The sequence below is a fragment of the Prionailurus bengalensis genome, chromosome C2 (genome assembly GCF_016509475.1).
Source record: "Prionailurus bengalensis isolate Pbe53 chromosome C2, Fcat_Pben_1.1_paternal_pri, whole genome shotgun sequence".
Taxonomy (NCBI): Eukaryota; Metazoa; Chordata; class Mammalia; order Carnivora; family Felidae; genus Prionailurus; species Prionailurus bengalensis.
Window position 1 is genome coordinate 135081799 of NC_057350.1, and position 19620 is coordinate 135101418.

Below are 19620 nucleotides of genomic sequence, written 5' to 3' on the forward strand. Positions count from 1 at the left end.
AAGTGGAAGTGGGTAGGGGCGCCTGAGTGGCTCAGTCAGTTAAGTGTTCGGCTCTTGGTTTTGGCCGAGGTGATGATCTCAAGGTTTGTGGGATCCAGCCCCCCACTGGGCTTGGATTGTCTCTCTCTGCCCCTCTCCCACTCGTGCCCACTCTCTCTCTCTCAAAATTAAAAAGAAAAGAAGAAGAAGAAGAAGAAGAAGAAGAAGAAGAAGAAGAAGAAGAAGAAGAAAGAAAGGAAAGAAAGAAAGAAAGAAGAAAGAAGAAAAGAAAGAAAAGAATGGTAGTGGATGTATCAGTCTGATTCCCGGAATAAGGACGGCATCCTGTTTAGAAGGGCTTTTGTAATTGGTTTGCAGGTAGGCTTAGAATTAGTCCTTGTTGTTACTCCTGGATAAGTTTAATGAAATAAATGGTATTTTGAATTTACATTATACAATTGATACTCTGATTTCTCTTTAGATCACATCGATCTTTCACCTTTTACATTATACAGTTGACCCTTGAATAAGGGTCAGTTGTGCCACTGACCCCCTTGCATGGTTGAAAATCCACATATAACTTGACTCCCCCAAAACTTAATAGCCTACTCTTGACCTTACCAATAACATAAACAGTTGATTAATACATATTTTTATAAGTATATACTGTATTCTTACAGTGAAGGAAGCTAGAGAAAATAAAATGTTTTTAAGAAAATCAAAAGGAAGAGAAATACATTTATAATACTGCCCTGTAAAAAAAAAAAAAATCCATATATAAGTGGACCTGCCCAGTTCAAACCTGTGTTGTTCAAGGGTCAGCTGTCATACCTTTATAGAAAAGCTAAGCATGCCTTATAAATGCCTATATTTCATTTTCACACCAGAATCCTGAAACATATTAATGAAAAGCCTTTCTAGTTCCAACCCTCAAAACCAAGATTCATGTGTGATATGTACTTTGTAAGATTGCCTGAGCTTCCTGATTTTATGTTCTGTACAAAATAGTGTAGAGACCCCCTATTAACAGTGTCTTCTGCGTTGTATTGTTTAAAATATGAGCCAGGTTTAGGAAGTTGTATTTAGAATGAGTTTCGTACCCGCTGCATATGGAATCACTTGTACTTTTCTCTCAGTAGCCAAGTCCCATAGCAGTGAGGGCTGGAAATGGTGACACAGGATTTCACTGAAGCAGTTGAATTGCTTTGGTCACTGGCCGCATCGACCATTTAAGATGCATTAATGATGAGATTTTACTGGTTTTTAAACTGCTTTTCATTTTAGTTTGATGAGCTAATTAATCTGGAAGGGACTTGTGGTTTTAAAAGGGTATACGGTGATTCAGGAAGATGGCAGAACCGGACCTTGTGCAATCCAAATTGGCACTGCTCTGCTTTGCAAATGCTGTAGGCTAATCGCTCAAGTCTTATGGATTCCTGCCAGCTAGGCATTGGCATTTTTATCGATTTCTTAACCCAAGTGTGGCTTTTAATAAAAAAATTAAAAAAAGTCTTACTATGGCCCTGACATAAAGTGTATATGTCATTGCTGTATATCAAGTAGACACAAAAGTTGTAAAGGCATGTCTGTGCCATTTCAGCCGATGTTTGTGTTAGAAAATCTTTTATTTACATATAACACCTCTAAGGAGAAAAGCGGTAGGTTTGGAATTGACTTTAATTTTAAGGATGTTCAATAATTAAAAAAAAATATGACTGTAACAATGTGTACTATGTAACATTTTGAGATAATTGTTGACCGTTTAAAAGTTATTTTAGAAGTTTGCAAGTTTCTGTCTGGTGTTTTAAGTAGTAATCTTTGAGTTCATTCATTCAGGGGGGTTGATAAACTGTGTAACATGTAAACATGATATATCCTTGAGCTCAGTTTTATTAGACTGGTAAGGCAGAAATAAAATAAATGCCTACATAAATGGACTGGTGATTCTAAAGTTGTAAAACAAATGGGGCCTTTTTCATTTGTTGACCTTTTAAAACAGGTGGTGAGTTGTATTTGCACACACAGGAAAAATGCGTATGATATCAAATATTTGCACATATTTGTATTTTTTCTGTCTGTGGCACAGTAGCGTGCACTCCCAAGCTTGGGAGGCCTTCTCAGAGGAATTGCTGACTCACATCCAGCCTCCTCTGGCCTGCTTCCCCTTCCGCTGCTCCCAGGCCCCATGAGCGGCTTCAAACCTTGTAGGCTCTTTCCTGTCTCTTTGCATATGCTGTTCCCTCTGATTAGCCTTCCCTTCCTTTTCATCTTCCATCAGGATCCAGCTCAAAAGTCACCCCTTGGGGGAAGCTAATGACAATCTCATCTCCTCTTGCTTTCCCAGAGGACTTTGCTCCTTCAGAGACATGTTCTCTTTCTCCAGCATTGTTAATTTCCCTTCTTTACTGGGTGAATCCCTTCAGCATAGAAAACTGCTCTGTGGTCTCTGGTGTGAATAAACTCTTTCCCTCCCTCTAACTACCTTCTTCATGGAGTTAACCACACTCACTGTCTTTATTCCTCACTTTCCTTTCAGTCCTCAGGCCCCTAAACTATCCCTCAATATGCCCATCTAATTAGATGTCACCATTGTGTACCATTTCGCTGAGCCAGGAACTCGGCAGCTGTCTCAGATCCTTCCATTTTCTCACGTGCTGCCTCCAGTCCATTAGCCAGTGTCATCAGCTCTGTCACTGACATTGTGAAGCCATCCTCCTCTCTCTGTATCTGTCACCACTGTGACTCCAGCTACCATCGTCCCACATGTGGGGTGCTGTGGTTGTCTCTCTGCTTTTACCTCATCCTCAACTACTGTCCACTTGGCCCTATGTTAAAAGGCCAAATGAGACCACAGCAGTCTTCTTTAAGGAGTTGTCCTTGGAATGAAATCCAGTGCCTTCCTGTAAGATTCTGCAGGACCTAGTGTCTGCCTCTCTGTGGTTTCATCCCCTTCCAGTCTTACCCAGCTAACTGCACATCAGCCACACTGGTCTCCTTTGTGTGCTGGAGTACTCAAGTTCATATGGGTCTCAGGGTCTTTATACTAGTCATTCCTTCTTCCTGGAAGGCAGAGTGGAATGAGTCGTAGAGGGCAGACTCACCAGGAACAGGAAGGAGTTAGGGTGTTTGAAGGATCTGTCCAGAGTTTGTCTGGATGAAGAGCAAGAAGAAAGGGGACCCACAGACCACTGACCTCATCCAGGACCAGCTCTGTGAAATAGAGACTCGGGATCTGAGAAGTCCTGCAAGGTTTTTAGGGCTGAGAGCTGCACAGCAGGGGAGGGGCCTCCAGGGCCTGCTGGGCCTTAGCACTGAACTTGGGACTCAGGGTTTGGAGTAGCAGTTGCCAAGTTGGGTAAGCCTGGAAGAAAATATTAGAACTTCAGTTTAATTTTGTGAATGTTTTCTAGCATACACAATCTGTTAGTAGCTAGCACATGTATTTAATAAACAAACACATCTTACAGGCATGCTCAATAATAAAAGCATGTGCACAGTGTACAAAATGCACTATTAAAAAAGTAAGTGCTTTCGCTCTGGAAAACAGTGTGGAGTTTCCTCAAAAAATTAAAAATAGATCTACCCTATGACCCAGCAATAGCACTGCTAGGAATTTATCCAAGGGATACAGGAGTGCTGATGCATAGGCAGACTTGTACCCCAATGTTTATAGCAGCACTTTCAACAATAGCCAAATTATGGAAAGAGCCTAAATGCCCATCAACTGATGAATGGATAAAGAAATTTTGATTTATATACACAACGGAATACTATGTGGCAATGAGAAAGAATGAAATATGGCCTTTTGTAGCAACGTGGATGGAACTGGAGAGTGTGATGCTAAGTGAAATAAGCCATACAGAGAAAGACAGATACCATATGTTTTCACTCCTATGTGGATCCTGAGAAACTTAACAGAAGACCATGGGAGAGGGGAAGGAAAAAAGAAAAGGTTAGGGAGGGAGGCAAACCATAAGAGACTCTTGGAAACTGAGAACAAACTGAGGGTTGATGGGGGAGAGGGGAAAGTGGGTGATAGGCATTGAGGAGGGCACCTTTTGGGATGAGCACTGGGTGTTGTATGGAAACCAGTTTGACAATAAATTTCATATTAAAAAAAAACATCTACTTCAGGTATTACCCCCCCTCCAAAAAAAAAAATAAAAAAAATTTGAAAAGTAAGTGCTTTAAAATTGGTGTGAAAGTCTCTCAACACAGAACAGCCCAATAGCAGATGATTTCACTGGTGAGTTCTGTCTACCAAACATTTAAAGAAGAATTAACATACCCTTCCTTTGCATTTCTTTGGTTTCAGTTGTAACATCTCCTCTTCCATTTTTTATTTTATTTGAGTCCTTTCTCTCTTTAGCTACAGGTCTGTCTATTCTGTTTATCCTTTGAAAAAGCCAACTCCTGGTTTCATTGATCTTTCCCATTGTCTTATTTGTCTCTATTTCATTTATTTCCCCTGTGATCTTTGCTATTCCCTTCCTTTGACCAACTTTTGGCTTAGTTCTTTTTCTGGTTCCTTGAGGGTAAACTTAGGTTGTTTATTTGAGATTTTTCTTGTTTCTTAATGTAGGTATTTATTGCTGTGATTTCCCTCTTAAACTGCTTTCTCCACATCCATATGTTTTGGTATGTTGTGTTTCCATTTTCATTTGTCTCAAGGTATTTTTTTTCATTTCTTCTTTGACCCACTGGTTGTTCAGTAGCATTTTATTGTATCTCCACGTACTTGTGAATTTCCAGTTTTCTTTGTGTGATTGATTTCCAATTTCATACTAGGGTGGTCAGAAAAGATGCTTGATATGATGTCAGTCTTCATAAATTTTTAAGACTTGTTTTGTGGCCTAACATGATCTATCCTGGAGAACATTCCATCTGCCCTTGAGAAGAATGTGTACTCTGTTGCCTTTGAATGGAATGTCGTGTACATATCTGCTAAGTTCATCTGGTCTTACATGTCACTTAAGGCCAGTGTTTCTTTACTGATTTTCTTTCTGGATGATCTATCTATTGAAGAAGGTGGGGTTTTAAGGTCTCCTCCTATTATTGTATTGCTGTATATTTCTCTGTTTAGGTCTGCTAATATGTGCCTTGTATATTTAGGCGCTCCTATGTCAGATGCATAAATATTTATAAATGTTACATCCTCTTGTTGAGTTGACCCCTTTATCGTTGAGGTTACCAGGTTCTCATAAGGGGTTACTATTCTGACTGCCAGCGTTGATCCAGCCAAGGGCTGGAGAATATAAGACATAGCCCATTTCCTCAAAAAGTTCATTTTCCGCTTGAGGAGATAAGGCTAACCCACATGAAACAATTAGAGAAATGAATAAGACTATAATTAAGTGTTAAATAATAGGGTAGAGACTCTATGAGTTTGGGGAAGAGACGGCATTGAGGGCTGGGCGAGTGTAGCCGCATGAATGGCTCAGAACTTAAAAGAATATTTTGTAGAAAGTAAGGTTTCCCTTTTATGTGATTCATTATTTTGTTTCTTTTTTTTTCTGATCCAATTGTTCACATACACTAATTTCATATGCAGATAAAACATTGGATTAAAAAAAGCCCCAGGAAGAAGTTTGTTTTTCCTATAAAATGAGATAGGAAATAATAAACAAGATGATTGCGTAGTAAATTGTCCGTGAAGCAGTTTTCCTTTTAAAATTTAATTCTAAAATAATTGTGGAAATACTAACACTTCTGACTGCACCTCCTTCGCTGTGGTGGGTGTGGCCCCAAGGCAGAAGCCCTGCCTGCTTACCGGTCTCTGCAAAGCTTTCCTTCCTTCCTTTCTTCCTTCCTTCCTTTTTTTTTTTTTTTAAGATTTTATTTTTAAGTAATCTCTACACTCATCCTGGGACTTGAACTCACAACCCCAAGATCAAGTCACATGCTGTACCAACGGAGCCAGCCAGGAAGCTCCTGAAGCTTTCCTTCTGAATCCTGACTACCCCTGGATGTCCATCATCTCCCCTTGATGCCAAGCAATGATAGATTTAAGGATAAGAAGTGAGGAAAATAAATTCTTCCTCCTATGCTATCCTGAAATACCGAAGAACCAGCACAATTTAGGTAGAAAATTGTGATTTGAGGAGTTATGCCTAGAATCAATTGTGTTTGCAGCTAAGATTACATGTTATATGATTCAACTTGCATGGCTTTTAAAATTCAGTATGATTTACCAAACAGTTATTAACAATTAAAGTTATGTAACCACATCTTGAAATAGGTCTGTAGTATAGGAAGTCAGCAGGCTTTATAGTGTGCTGAATAAGGAATTACCATATACACAGTTGGGAAACATTGACAGTTTTCACACCAAAGTGGGCCACTTAAGTACCATTATTATAGATCATAAATTAAAATTCATTAAGATCAGTATTTTCACTGGAATGTAAAGTAGCGCTTATTTAGTTTATAGGAGCTCCGTGCTCACCATTAAGTTTTTCATTACTGGAGAAAACCAATAGATGTTATTGCAGTTTACATTGGACACAGACGTACATTATGGTTTTGTAAATTTACTTTGAATAACTATTTCAGTGGCAGTGAATGTGTTTCACCAAAAGGGTATTGTCGTGGGGTGCCTGAGTGGCTCAGTTGGTTGGACCTCTGAGTTTGGCTCAGGTCATGATCTCACGGTTCATGGGTTCAAGCCTGCTTCGGGCTCTGTGCTGACAGCTCAGGGCCTGGAGACTGCTTCGGATTCAGTATCTCCCTCTCTCTGCCCCTCCCTCTCATCTCAAAAATAAATAAAAATTTAAAAATTTAAAAAAGAGTATTTTCATGAAAATAATTGTATTCCATTGCGGTCCTCTGCTTTCATAATTAAAGACCCTATTCTTTTCAGAGCAGGTGTAACCCATTGCATCAAATGATTTGGAAGCTTTAACCTGACCTTGAAAACTTCCTTTTACAGGAATTGGAAATGTGTTTTCTTTGCGTGGAGTTATTTTGAACACTGTAGGAAATATTATGGTATGGGAGTATGAGGTAGAAGGAATCACCTGAATAATTCTTATCAGAAAATGCTTTGAGTGAAGTCATTTGATTAGTTTTTAGACAAAAATATTATGGGGATCATTGCTATGAATGTCGTGGTGCAACCTGTTGAAGCTTTTTTCTGAGAGGGCACCTGGCTGCCTTTGACAGTTTCCCAGTATGTCTTAGGCATGACATCCACTGGGTCCTACAAGTAGCATTAACTAGTAACCTTAGTTAAAAAGACCCAGAGGGGAAATGTGCTCATTCTGTTCGTCTGGAATGGGACTAACTTTCAACAAATTCTAAGTGATTAGAGTATTGCAATTGTACATTTATGATAGTGTTTCTTTTTATTTTTATTTCATGAGAAAATAATTTCAGCCTGAAATGTATTTATTGAGCAGCAATAAAGAAGGTACAAACCTTCAGACAGCATTTAGAGCACTTTCCAACTATGAACTCACTTATCCATTATAAGACCCTATGAAGTAGATACTATAAATAACACATGGGGGACACAGGTATTTTTTTTTAATCTCTATTGTACAAGTGGGAAATGGAGGCATAGAGAATATGCAATACTAGCTCACATCTTGTGGCTCATAGTATTTCTGTGGGTAACTCATAAACTAAAAAGTTTATAAACTGTTGGATTATCTTGTTCTACTTTGGAATAAAGAAAACCATTTCACAGCTATGAATAAGAACTCTATGATTGATTGACTTTGCTGTTTTTGTTAGTAAAATTCTGTTACTTCTATCCATGAATTATGTAGTTTTCTTTTGCTTTCTTGTCTCTCAGTTTGTCATTTCTCTTTTGGATAGCCTTAAAATTTCCTTGACAACCCTAAAAAACACATATCCTTTGCCTTTAACATTTAAGGTTGACATTCATTTTTAGAAAATGATCATCTCGGGGCGCCTGGGTGGCGCAGTCGGTTAAGCGTCCGACTTCAGCCAGGTCACGATCTTGCGGTCCGGGAGTTCGAGCCCCGCGTCGGGCTCTGGGCTGATGGCTCAGAGCCTGGAGCCTGTTTCCGATTCTGTGTCTCCCTCTCTCTCTGCCCCTCCCCCGTTCATGCTCTGTCTCTCTCTGTCCCAAAAATAAATAAACGTTGAAAAAAAAAAATTAAAAAAAAAAAAAAAAAAAGAAAATGATCATCTCTTTCTTTGCCTCTGGAAGCTTATGTTAATAAGGGCCATGATGGGGCGCCTGGGTGGCTCAGTCGGCTGAGCGACCGACTTCAGCTCAGGTCATGATCTTGCGGTTTGTGAGTTCAAGCCCCGCGTTGGGCTCTGTGCTGACAGCTCAGAGCCCAGAGCCTGTTTCGGATTCTGTGTCTCCCTCTCTCTGCCTCTCCCCTGCTTGCACTCTGTCTCTCCCTCTTTCTCAAAAATAAACATAAAAAAAATTTTTTTTAAAGTAAGGGCCATGATTCTAAACCTCTTAAGAAGAAGAGGGATGGGTTTGCATATCACTTTCAGAATCCAATCACAGTCTTTTGGGGCCTCTGAAACCCACCTGTGACCCTTCAGAGACCTACCCATAGCTTAAAGACACCTTTATTGGTGGAAGCACAGGAGAATTTAGGGACTACAGTCCTTTAAAAGAGAATAACTTTCGAAAACTATTCATTACATGGAGTACACTAGCAAGCTGGGTCAAGTAGATGCCCTGTTGTTAGATGTAAGTGGACTACCCATAATCCATCTGGATCATAATTCTGATGTATATTCCTCTATATAATGTAAAAATTTTTTCTTTTTGTATTTGTTTTTCAGCAGCTTGATTGTGACCTGTCTTGGGTAGAGGGTAATGTGGTGTGTGTGTGTGTGTGTGTGTGTGTGTGTCCTGTAATTTGGATTGAATGCTAGGCATCATGTTTAATAAAGATTGAGGTAAATAGTACTTATGCTGAGAAATGAACATGCCTCTTCCTCTTCTGGGTCATTAGTGTTGGGGAAGTTAAGCCAATCTAGTCCATAATTGAGCTGGTTTTGTATTTTGAGTTGCCATTGTTACCTTCAGTGTACCACTGACTTTACATTTCTCCACCAGTTGGCCACCATAACCTTGTGTTGAGGTGGGGGCTAGGGTCCCAGAGGGTTTACTCATTGTTCCTGTTCTGTCCTCAGCTTTCATCTCCAAAGTCTGTGTGAGAAAGGGATCTCTCTCCATGTTCTTACCCCTCCTCCATGGTATACTGCCTGCTACTCGGTGCTGGGCTTCTGGGGGAGTCTGGGGAGTTGTTGGTCCTCCTGGTCTTGTTTCAATATTAGGCAGCCCTCTGCTCCTGTGCATCAGGGCTGGGACCTTGTCAGCATTCCTGCCCTGCTTCCCATAGAAGGGAGTATCTGTGCTGAGTTTGGGCAGGAGACAGTTTTCTGCCCCTCTTCTGGTGGTAGTCAGGTTCTGTTTTTATTGGTGCAGGCTTCTAAGTCCAAGAGGTTCTCCTATCCCTTGGGGCAGTAGAGCTTTGCCTGGCTTTAGAGATAGATGGATTTTGCTTCTACCCTTCCCCCAGTGGACCTAGGAGAAAGACGGCTTGCTGGTCTTCCCTCAGGGGTGTAAAGCTTTTGCTTCAATATAGTAAGGTAGTTGGGGAAACAGGCAGTTTTAATTGCCTGTGACCTGGAGAGGGGTTCTCTCTCTTGCTCTCCCCCCCCCCATCTTTTTCAGAAGCACCCATGAAGAAGGCTTAAAAATGAGTACAATCTCTCCCTGTGTCTGGGACTCCTGGTTACTCTACACTGATATACTAGCCCACACTTGGCCTTTATGAATTCCTTAAAATTTTAGTGGACCTCTCACAGGCCTCCCTGGTGGCCTCTTCCTCCATGCTCTCTCAAACATGAAACAGTTTCTATGTCTTGTCTCTCCTTGGAAGGGCTTGTCACTCTTTGGAATTCAGTTCCAAACTTGGTTGCTTTGTGACCACAGTTCTCTGATGAATAGAAGAAAACATGATTTTACAGATAGTCTGGCTTTTTCTTGTTATGGTAGGGGTGATGTTCTCTCTTGGCTTTGGCTTTCCACATTTTAAGGTATCAACTTTTTTTTTTTAATGTTTGTTTTTGAGAGAGAGAGACAGAGTGCGAGTGGGGGAGGGTCAGAGAGAGAGAGAGGGAGACACAGAATCCGAAGCAGGCTCCAGGCTCCGAACTGTCAGCACAGAGCCCAATACGGGGCTCAAACTCATGAACTGCGAGATCATGACCTGAACCAAAGTTGAATGCTAAACCGACTGAGTCACCCAGGTGGCCCTCTAAGCTGTCATCTTAACTTGTACTTAGTCACATGGGTGACCTTCAAGTCACCTATAGGATCCCAAGCCATAAGCTGATCTGTGCCCTCATAGACTCCTTGCCAAAGTTGGGTCAGGGTGAACTCTTGGTGATACAGTAGAGGGCATCATGGGAGAGGGAACCCGCAAGGAGAAGAATCCATGGGCCAAGCAGCTTTCTGTTATTTGCAGTAAGAGGACTTCCACGTGAGTGGGAAGCAACATCTGGCCATACCTAGCTTTTCTTTTATTCCTTTCAATCCATCTGATTGTATAAAATGACCTTCAAAGTGACCGACTTTGCTCTACATCGCTTTTTTTTTTTTTTCCTTTTTTGCTCATCTTGGAGAGCACATCAAAGTTTTAACAATGAATGAAAAACCTTGGCAAGGTAACTCTGATGTGCCCAGCGTGACTTATTCCTTCAATTCAGGGTTATTGTTACTGAGCTTAAGAAAGACCAGGCCTTGCTGTGCTCCTTTAAGGGGTCTCAAGTTGTTTCTGGGGGTGTTTTGTTTTCTTTTTTTAAGGATAGACATTTCTTTAACCTGGTGTTTCTTAACTCTCTTTAATCCTAGGCCCCCTTCAATCAACATAAAGATCTCAGGTCTTTCTTTAATGTTATTTATAAACGAAATTGAATAACTTGACTCAAACTGGAGGGACAAACGGCTGCTTAGTTTCCATACTGCCTCCCCTTCTTCATTCTGGTATGTCCTGCCCCCATCCCCACACTGACATCACTGCCTTTATGTAGAATTCAGCATTTCAGGGTGGATGTAGAGGTGGGTTTTTTTGGAAGCCGATTCTCCTCCAGACTGAACATTTGTCTTCTGTTCCTTCTCTTGGTGTTAATAAGTGCTGATAGCAGAAATCCACCAACGGGCCGGATTTGCATTCTCTTTGACCACTCAGAAGCTTTAGATGGTGAGGACTTGTAAGAGCCAGCTCTTTTTAAAAGTAGTTTGAGGCACCTCCATCTCGGCAGAAACTTGTGTTTTTTCCCTCTGGTGTTAGGTGATGAGTGCATGGAAGTTATATGCATTTTGTTTTCTTTAGGTAAAAAGACTATATATGTAGCACATATGGTTTGATAACTTTTCACTGTTAAATTCAGCTAACCTTAAGAGACAACACAGCAAATAGATTCCAGGTCTGATACTGATGCAATACAGCTGACCCTTGATCAACGTGGATTTGAATGTGTGAGTCCCCTCACACATGGACTTTTTGTCAATAAATACAATCTAGTCCTGTAAATGTATTTTCTGTTCCTGACATTTTGCTAATAACATTTCCTCTGGCTTACTTTGTTGTAAGAATATAGTATGTAATACGTATAGCATGTAAAATATGTTTTATTAATCAACCAGTTATGTTATGGATAAGGTTCTGGTCGGTAGTATGCTATGAGCAGTTAAGTTTTTGGGGCATCACAAGTTATACATGGGTTTTTCAACTGTGTGGGGGGTTGGTGCCCCTAACCCTCACGTTGGTCAAGAGTGAACTGTACTTGATCACTGCTGGACTGAAAAGTGAAAGCCAAGTAGAAGTGAGTAGGTGTGAGGTAAAGATTCTGGGACTCGGGCAAGTTGGGGGCCTGGATCTCCTGCCATTGAACCTCAGTTGTCCTCCCCTCCCACACAAGGACTTCTGTCCTTCTCTTTCCTTACTCTTGGCCAGAGGGGACTGGCCTGCCTTCACATCTTCCGGTTGTTTCCAGCCAGTGATTCTGGTCCACCCGCTGGTGAGGGCAAGCTCACACACCTGTTCTCCTTTTTGGTCTCTGAGCAAGCACATGCCTCTGTCGTGTTTCCTAATAGCTTCATCTGTCAGGGAGGAAGGAGGCTTTGGCACGCTCTAGAGAGGACAGGATGGTTCTGGGCAACAGCAGATAGAGGGGGAAGAAGAGACAGGAAAGTCTCTGGTGAGGGAGGTCCTTGCTGTCATTACATCAGCCTGTGTTTGGGTGACCATCACGTTCGTGTGTCTATAGTGGATGATCAGAACTCACCAATCAAAACCTGGCTGGCTTGTGAAAAGCAAAGCAATGTTTTTAAAGCCTCAAGTATGGTGTTTAAGTTCCTGCCTATCCCACAGCTGAGGGTGTGTGAGCACAGAAGAATGTTATTAATGTGCTTTGCAATTTGGCCTTTTTGTCTTAATAACAAAGAAAACTATGATTTTGAAATGTATCAATTGTAGTAAGTTAGAATCAATATGTTGTAACTGACAGAATAAAAGATTACAATGTTGAGGAAATGCTATATATATTCTTAATGGATAAATGGATAAGCACCTCCATTTATCTTTGTGACTTCTTTTTACTAGTGGCACCTAGAGATATAATTTATAAAGACTATAAAATTCCCTTACTTAATAACTATGTTGTCTTTACTGAAGGTACATGTGTGTTTTTAAAGGTAAAGACAATCCTTATTCTGAAAAATAGGAAATTTATACATTTGTTTCGTGCCCTTATGCATGGCTGATTACAAATTTAATTTCATGCCAACTTGCTTGAATAGATAGAAGGCAGTCTATGCTTTAGGGATCTGGAACAGCTATGATACAATGCATCTGATGGATACAATTGCCACAGTTTTTATGTCTTTTGCACTTTATTGTTCTGAGGATTCAATTGCAAAGAAATACTCTGCCTTGTGGCTTTTATGTTTTATCTTGGCATTTAGATCACAAAAGCCTCTATGGTTCATTTTGAAACTTTGAGGGAAATGATACCCATACGATTTAAAGTTTAAGTTTAATTACCTTCTGCAAATTGCTTTTGGAAGTATAGGTAGTCAAAAAGTAAGAGTGGTTTTAAATTGCAGATGCAGAGAATAGCATAATCACTTTCTAAAATGTAGAGGTTTTACTCAAAATAGATTCTTTCCAGAGCAGGAAAGTTAGAATTGCTTTTGTATAATATTTTTCATGCTCTTTTCTTTATTGCCACGGAAGTTATATTATCTCAATCTCCATGTCTATTCCCTATGTATGAATATAATGACTTACTGAAAATTTATCAAATATTTCACGTACCTCCTGAAAGACAATAGCATGTTTTAGGTTAAAATTGTGAAAATCGTGAAAGAGGCTTTGAGGTCATTTGAGCATGTAAAGAAAATACTAAAAGTGTCTGTCTGCACAGGGAAAGAACTTAAAATACACACAGAGGTGTGGCATTGACATCTTAAGGTGGGCACCTGTTACACTGTGCGAGAAAGTTAAGGGGTGTGCCGTCGGTGATACAGACTTCTTTAGAAATAGATGCTGCCGAAAGTTTTTCACTTGATAGTGTTAATAACCTGTTGATATTGGAAGTACCTAGGTGACATTGTCCTAAGCACTAGCCTGGTGCATGCTAGTAGGCTTTAGTAAACCCAACTCTAGAATTTAGAAGCACCCTCAGCTATAATCTAGGCCTCCGACGCAGATTCATTACCCCCACAACAGTAAAACCATACCTATCTGAAGTCTTTAGAACCGTGACTAATCTAATAGGAGACTCTGATGAGCCAGGAATCTCTGCTGGGATTTCAGTGTCTGCTCACTTAACACACAATTTAGTGGTCAGTACTTAGCTCTGTCTGGTCTTTTGGCATATATAGTTTCCAGAAATGTCTAGACATCTTAGTGTGTACAAGTGGTCAGAAGTGGTGTTCAAACGTTAGCATGCATCCCCATCACCCAGAGTGTTACCTACGATGCAAATTCCTGGGCACTAACCCTTGGAGATCTGATTCCCTGAGCCTAGGGATCTGCTTTCTAATCAGCAACCCGGGTGGTTGTGAGGCAAGTGGTGTGGTGACAGCCCTTTGAGAAACACGAGTATGGGAGATGTGCACACACGCAGAGCCTGCTTTGTGGGTGTATGACCAGTGCGGTTGTGCAGGCCCCACACTCAGAAGGGTCCTGCACTTTGGCTTAATGCTCTTCTGTCACCTTAAAATTCTTAACGATTTTGGACAAGGAGTCCTGCATTTTCATTTTTCCCTGAGCTCTGAAAATTATGTAGCCAGCTCTCTGTACAGGACTTCATTGTGTATTATTGAAATTGTGTTTTTTGACACCCACGGACTGCAATTATTCAATAATGATTTTTTTTTTTTTACTTGTTTATATTAGGCTGTAAACTCCAGGGCCCCTTCTCAGCTCTGTAAGTGATTGAGTATCATTTATCACAGAACATTCAATAGAAAATCTTAACAGAATGATTTTCTTGAAGAAATTTAATTTTTTTAAATGTTTATTTATTTAGAGAGAGACAGAGAGTGAGAGCATGCATGTGTGTCAGGAAAGGGGGGGGGGGGAGGGGCAGAGATAGAGTAGAGAGAGAAGCCTAAGCAGGCTCAGTGCTATCAGCACAGAGCCCAGCGCAGGGCTCAGTCTCATGAACCATGAGCTCATGCCCAGAGCCAAGATCAGGAGTTGGACACTTAACCAGCTGAGCCACCCAGGAGCCCCTAAAAAATTTAATTTTTATTCCTAGTCTTGAACATAGATGCCTGTGTTTATGTTATTCTTATACACTATTTTTTTCTCCCAGGATGGTACAAAACAGAAAAGAGAACGGAAGAAGACAGTCTCGTTTAGTAGCATGCCAACAGAGAAGAAGATCAGCAGTGCAAGTGATTGCATCAATTCGATGGTTGAGGGTTCAGAACTCAAAAAGGTTCGCTCCAACTCCAGGATTTACCACAGGTATTTTTTACTGGATGCCGACATGCAGAGCCTGAGGTGGGAGCCATCTAAGAAGGATTCTGAGAAAGCCAAGATTGACATTAAATCCATTAAGGAAGTGAGGACGGGAAAAAATACAGACATATTCCGCAGCAATGGCATTTCTGACCAGATATCTGAAGACTGCGCATTTTCAGTCATATACGGAGAGAATTATGAGTCACTTGATTTGGTTGCCAACTCTGCAGATGTTGCGAACATCTGGGTTACGGGACTGCGGTACCTAATTTCTTATGGAAAACATACACTTGATATGTTAGAAAGTAGCCAAGACAACATGAGGACTTCTTGGGTTTCACACATGTTTAGTGAAATTGATGTAGAAGACCTTGGACATATAACTCTGTGTAATGCTGTGCAGTGCATCAGAAACCTCAATCCCGGTTTAAAAACTAGCAAAATTGAGCTCAAGTTCAAAGAATTGCACAAATCCAAGGACAAAGCTGGTACTGAAGTCACAAAGGAAGAATTTGTTGAGGTTTTCCATGAGCTTTGTACCAGACCTGAAATTTATTTCCTTTTAGTTCAGTTTTCAAGCAATAAAGAATTTCTTGATACCAAGGACCTTATGATGTTTCTTGAGGCAGAGCAGGGTGTGGCACATATAAATGAGGAAATTAGCCTTGAGATTATTCACAAATATGAGCCATCCAAAGAAGGTAAGGAAAAGGGCTGGCTTTCCATAGATGGGTTCACTAACTACCTTATGTCACCTGACTGTTATATATTTGATCCGGAACACAAGAAGGTCTGTCAAGATATGAAGCAACCTTTGTCTCATTACTTTATAAACTCATCTCATAATACATACTTAATAGAGGATCAGTTCCGAGGTCCCTCTGATATCACGGGATACATCCGAGCTCTTAAAATGGGTTGCCGGAGTGTTGAGTTAGATGTATGGGACGGGCCAGATAATGAACCTGTAATTTACACGGGCCACACCATGACCTCTCAGATAGTCTTCCGCAGTGTCATTGATATTATTAACAAGTACGCATTCTTTGCTTCAGAGTATCCTCTTATCTTATGTTTAGAAAATCACTGTTCTATTAAACAGCAGAAGGTAATGGTTCAGCACATGAAGAAAATTTTAGGAGACAAGCTCTATACAACATCACCCAATGTGGAGGAATCTTATCTGCCATCCCCAGATGTCCTGAAGGGGAGGATACTAATTAAAGCCAAGAAGCTGTCCTCAAATTGCTCAGGCGTAGAAGGGGATGTTACTGATGAAGATGAGGGAGCAGAAATGTCTCAGAGGATGGGAAAGGAGAACGTGGAGCAGCCCAACAATGTGCCTGTGAAGCGATTTCAGCTATGTAAAGAACTGTCTGAACTGGTGAGCATCTGCAAGTCGGTTCAGTTCAAAGAATTTCAGGTGTCATTTCAGGTTCAGAAGTACTGGGAAGTGTGTTCATTTAACGAAGTGCTTGCCAGCAAATATGCCAATGAGAATCCAGGGGACTTTGTAAATTACAACAAACGTTTCCTTGCTAGGGTTTTCCCCAGCCCCATGAGAATTGACTCCAGTAACATGAACCCTCAAGACTTTTGGAAGTGTGGTTGTCAGATCGTAGCCATGAACTTTCAGACCCCAGGCCTGATGATGGACCTGAATATTGGCTGGTTCAGGCAGAATGGGAACTGCGGCTATGTCCTTCGGCCGGCCATCATGAGGGAGGAAGTGTCTTTCTTCAGTGCCAACACAAAGGACTCCGTCCCTGGGGTTTCACCTCAGCTTCTTCACATTAAAATCATTAGCGGGCAGAACTTTCCCAAACCCAAAGGATCAGGTGCCAAAGGTGATGTAGTGGATCCTTACGTCTATGTTGAAATTCACGGAATCCCTGCCGACTGTGCGGAACAAAGGACAAAAACAGTGCACCAGAATGGGGATGCTCCCATTTTTGATGAAAGCTTTGAATTTCAAATCAACCTCCCTGAACTGGCCATGGTGCGCTTTGTTGTACTAGATGATGACTACATTGGGGATGAGTTCATTGGTCAGTACACAATCCCCTTTGAATGTTTACAGACAGGCTACCGCCATGTCCCCTTGCAGTCACTGACTGGAGAGGTCCTAGCACACGCTTCTTTGTTTGTCCACGTGGCCATTACTAACCGAAGAGGAGGAGGGAAACCACATAAAAGGGGCCTTTCTGTGAGAAAAGGGAAGAAATCCAGGGAATATGCATCTTTAAGAACATTGTGGATTAAAACTGTAGATGAGGTGTTCAAGAATGCCCAGCCCCCTATACGGGATGCCACAGATCTGAGAGAGAACATGCAGGTACGTTCTTGTGGTTAAGTATTTACTCAACGGCTTTTCTTCACAGTGAAGGCTTTGGAAGGGTTTGTTTTTATAATACTGTGTTTGATTTTAAATAATTTGTAAATTCTAATTCGTTATTAGACCATTTACCACTAGTCTCATTTTTTTATCATTTAAGTTTCCAAAACTGTAGTTGGTATCGAAAATATTGATAATGTATTAGAATCAATTTTTATTGAAATGAAATGAAATGTTATTAAAATAAATTTTCTGTCTCACATAACCATATCCTAGTCTTGTTAATCCTTGTCTGCTTAACAGATCCCCATTTTTTTTTCTAAGAATGTACATGGGAATCTCTGGTTTTCTGAATAAATAATCTTTATTATCTTTAGCTGGAGCACACTTTGAGGACTTACCAAAATAAAAGGGACAGGTTCCAGTCCTTTCTTCTGGAGCTACAGTACTAGGAAAATAGCAAGCCCTTAAGTGAGCCATTGCATTTGTGTTTTGATCCTCCTCTTGATTTTAGAGGACAGCTATTTAATTGTTTAAGTAAAAGACATGTGGCATCTATATTTATTAGAAGTGTAAGATAATAATTACCTCTAAACTGTATAATCACTAAAAGCAATCAGGAATTAATGTGTAATTAAGGATCGTCCACATGTCCAGCAATATACTAAGGCCTGCCTCACGGAGCTAAGTGGCCCTAACCTGGCCCAGTGTGTGAGAGACATCTGTGGTAGCTGCTCGGCATGTGTTTGTATTATATATATGTGCGATATATATGTGTATATATATATAATGTATCAGTTGATTTTATATATATGTGTGTATATATATATACACACATATATATATACATATATATATATGTGTGTATATATATATATATGTATATATATATAACCATTATGAGAAGAATGCCAGCAGCAAGTAAACCTGATTCAGAATATTCAGATTTCAACCCTGTACTGATGTTATAGATACCTCATTACTAAAAAGACCTTACCACAATGGAGAAATTTTATTCTCTTTGTCTCCAAGTAAAAGCATAACAGAAATCCAAAGGGCTTTTCCCTGTTTCTCAGGGTGAAAATGGTTTGGTAAACCCTCAGCTCTGAGCAAGCCACACGGTCCCCTGCCACAGGGCTGCTGTTGTGTGTGTGACAGAGCCTTCCCGTGAAGATTCTCCAGAGCTCGAACATCCTGTTTCCAGAGCTGCGTGTCTGCACTGACCCCAACAGGGCAGTCGGTGGCGGGGTTTAACGAGCACCTGCCAGGCATGCAGTCTGGGCCATGAGGACGCAGCTGTGAACAAGCGGTCCCTTTAGTTGGGAGTGGGCAGTGGGGGAGGGAATCAGACCGTGAGCAGGTAGGTGAATGAGCACATAGGTCAGTTGCAGACACAAGCAAGGGCTGTGAAGAAAATAAAACAGGAAGGGGTGATGGAGTTATTGGGAGACCCTGCTGTCGATATCACAGCCGTGGTTTATTGTCACAAGCAGTCGACATACAGGTGATTTTGAGCAAAATGACATTGAGTTTGATGTCCATGTTTAAAGAGCTACTAATAAGAAGAAAATGGAAAATGTTTAAATCTAAAGCAAAGTGCTCCTCGTTTCTAAGACTGGGGTATCTGAGAGCAGAAGGCACAGGACTTGGAAGGCCCGGACTCCTCCCCTCTGGCCGCCATGCCCAGATAGGGACCCCATGTGTGTCTGGAATAACTCCTATTCTGGTTAGGATGTACCTGCTGTTATAGCATAGTGATTAAAAGCATAGGTCTCAACATCGGCAGATTCGGGCAAAATCTTGACTCCTTCACTTACCAGCTGTGTGTCCTTAGAGAAATAACAGAGAGAGGTTACAGCCGAGACTCAGTTTCTTCACCCACTGCGTGGCTCTTTGAGAGAATTAGAGGAGGTGGTACGTAGTAAGTATGCCTACTGTAGCTTCGCACTTGGTAAGTGCTCAAAGAATGCCAGCTTATGGTGTTTTACACTCTCAAGAGGTTTTCTTTAACGGATATTTTAATGGCATACCTCTGGTGATTAGCAAAAAGAGAGAGGGAGAAACCTTGAAATCAGTGGGCACACTAATAGGGACGGTCTCCCGGTGGGCAGGCCTCTCCAGTAAACTGCAGTGCCCTCACAATTCCTTTCAATTTTCTGGTGGTTTACTGGCCATCTTTGGCATCCCTTGGCTGGCAGATCACTGCCTTCATCTTTATATGACTTTCAAAGCTAAGAAGCAGAGATAGAGCAGACTTTCTTATGCTCTCAGAGGAACAGACCATATCAAAACCTTGATCTTGGACTTCTAGCCTCCATAAGTGAG

The 19620-nt window shown here is 41.0% G+C and overlaps 1 protein-coding gene across 2 annotated transcripts in view; it reads left to right on the forward strand.

Moving 5' to 3' along the window:
• Positions 1–19620, forward strand: part of PLCL2 (phospholipase C like 2) — a 190943-nt gene that overhangs the window by 101218 nt on the left and 70105 nt on the right. For both annotated transcript variants that reach the window (XM_043595476.1, XM_043595477.1), the window contains exon 2: positions 14809–17295. In XM_043595476.1, the coding sequence (XP_043451411.1) occupies positions 14809–17295 (2487 nt within the window). The remainder of the gene's footprint in view (positions 1–14808; positions 17296–19620) is intronic.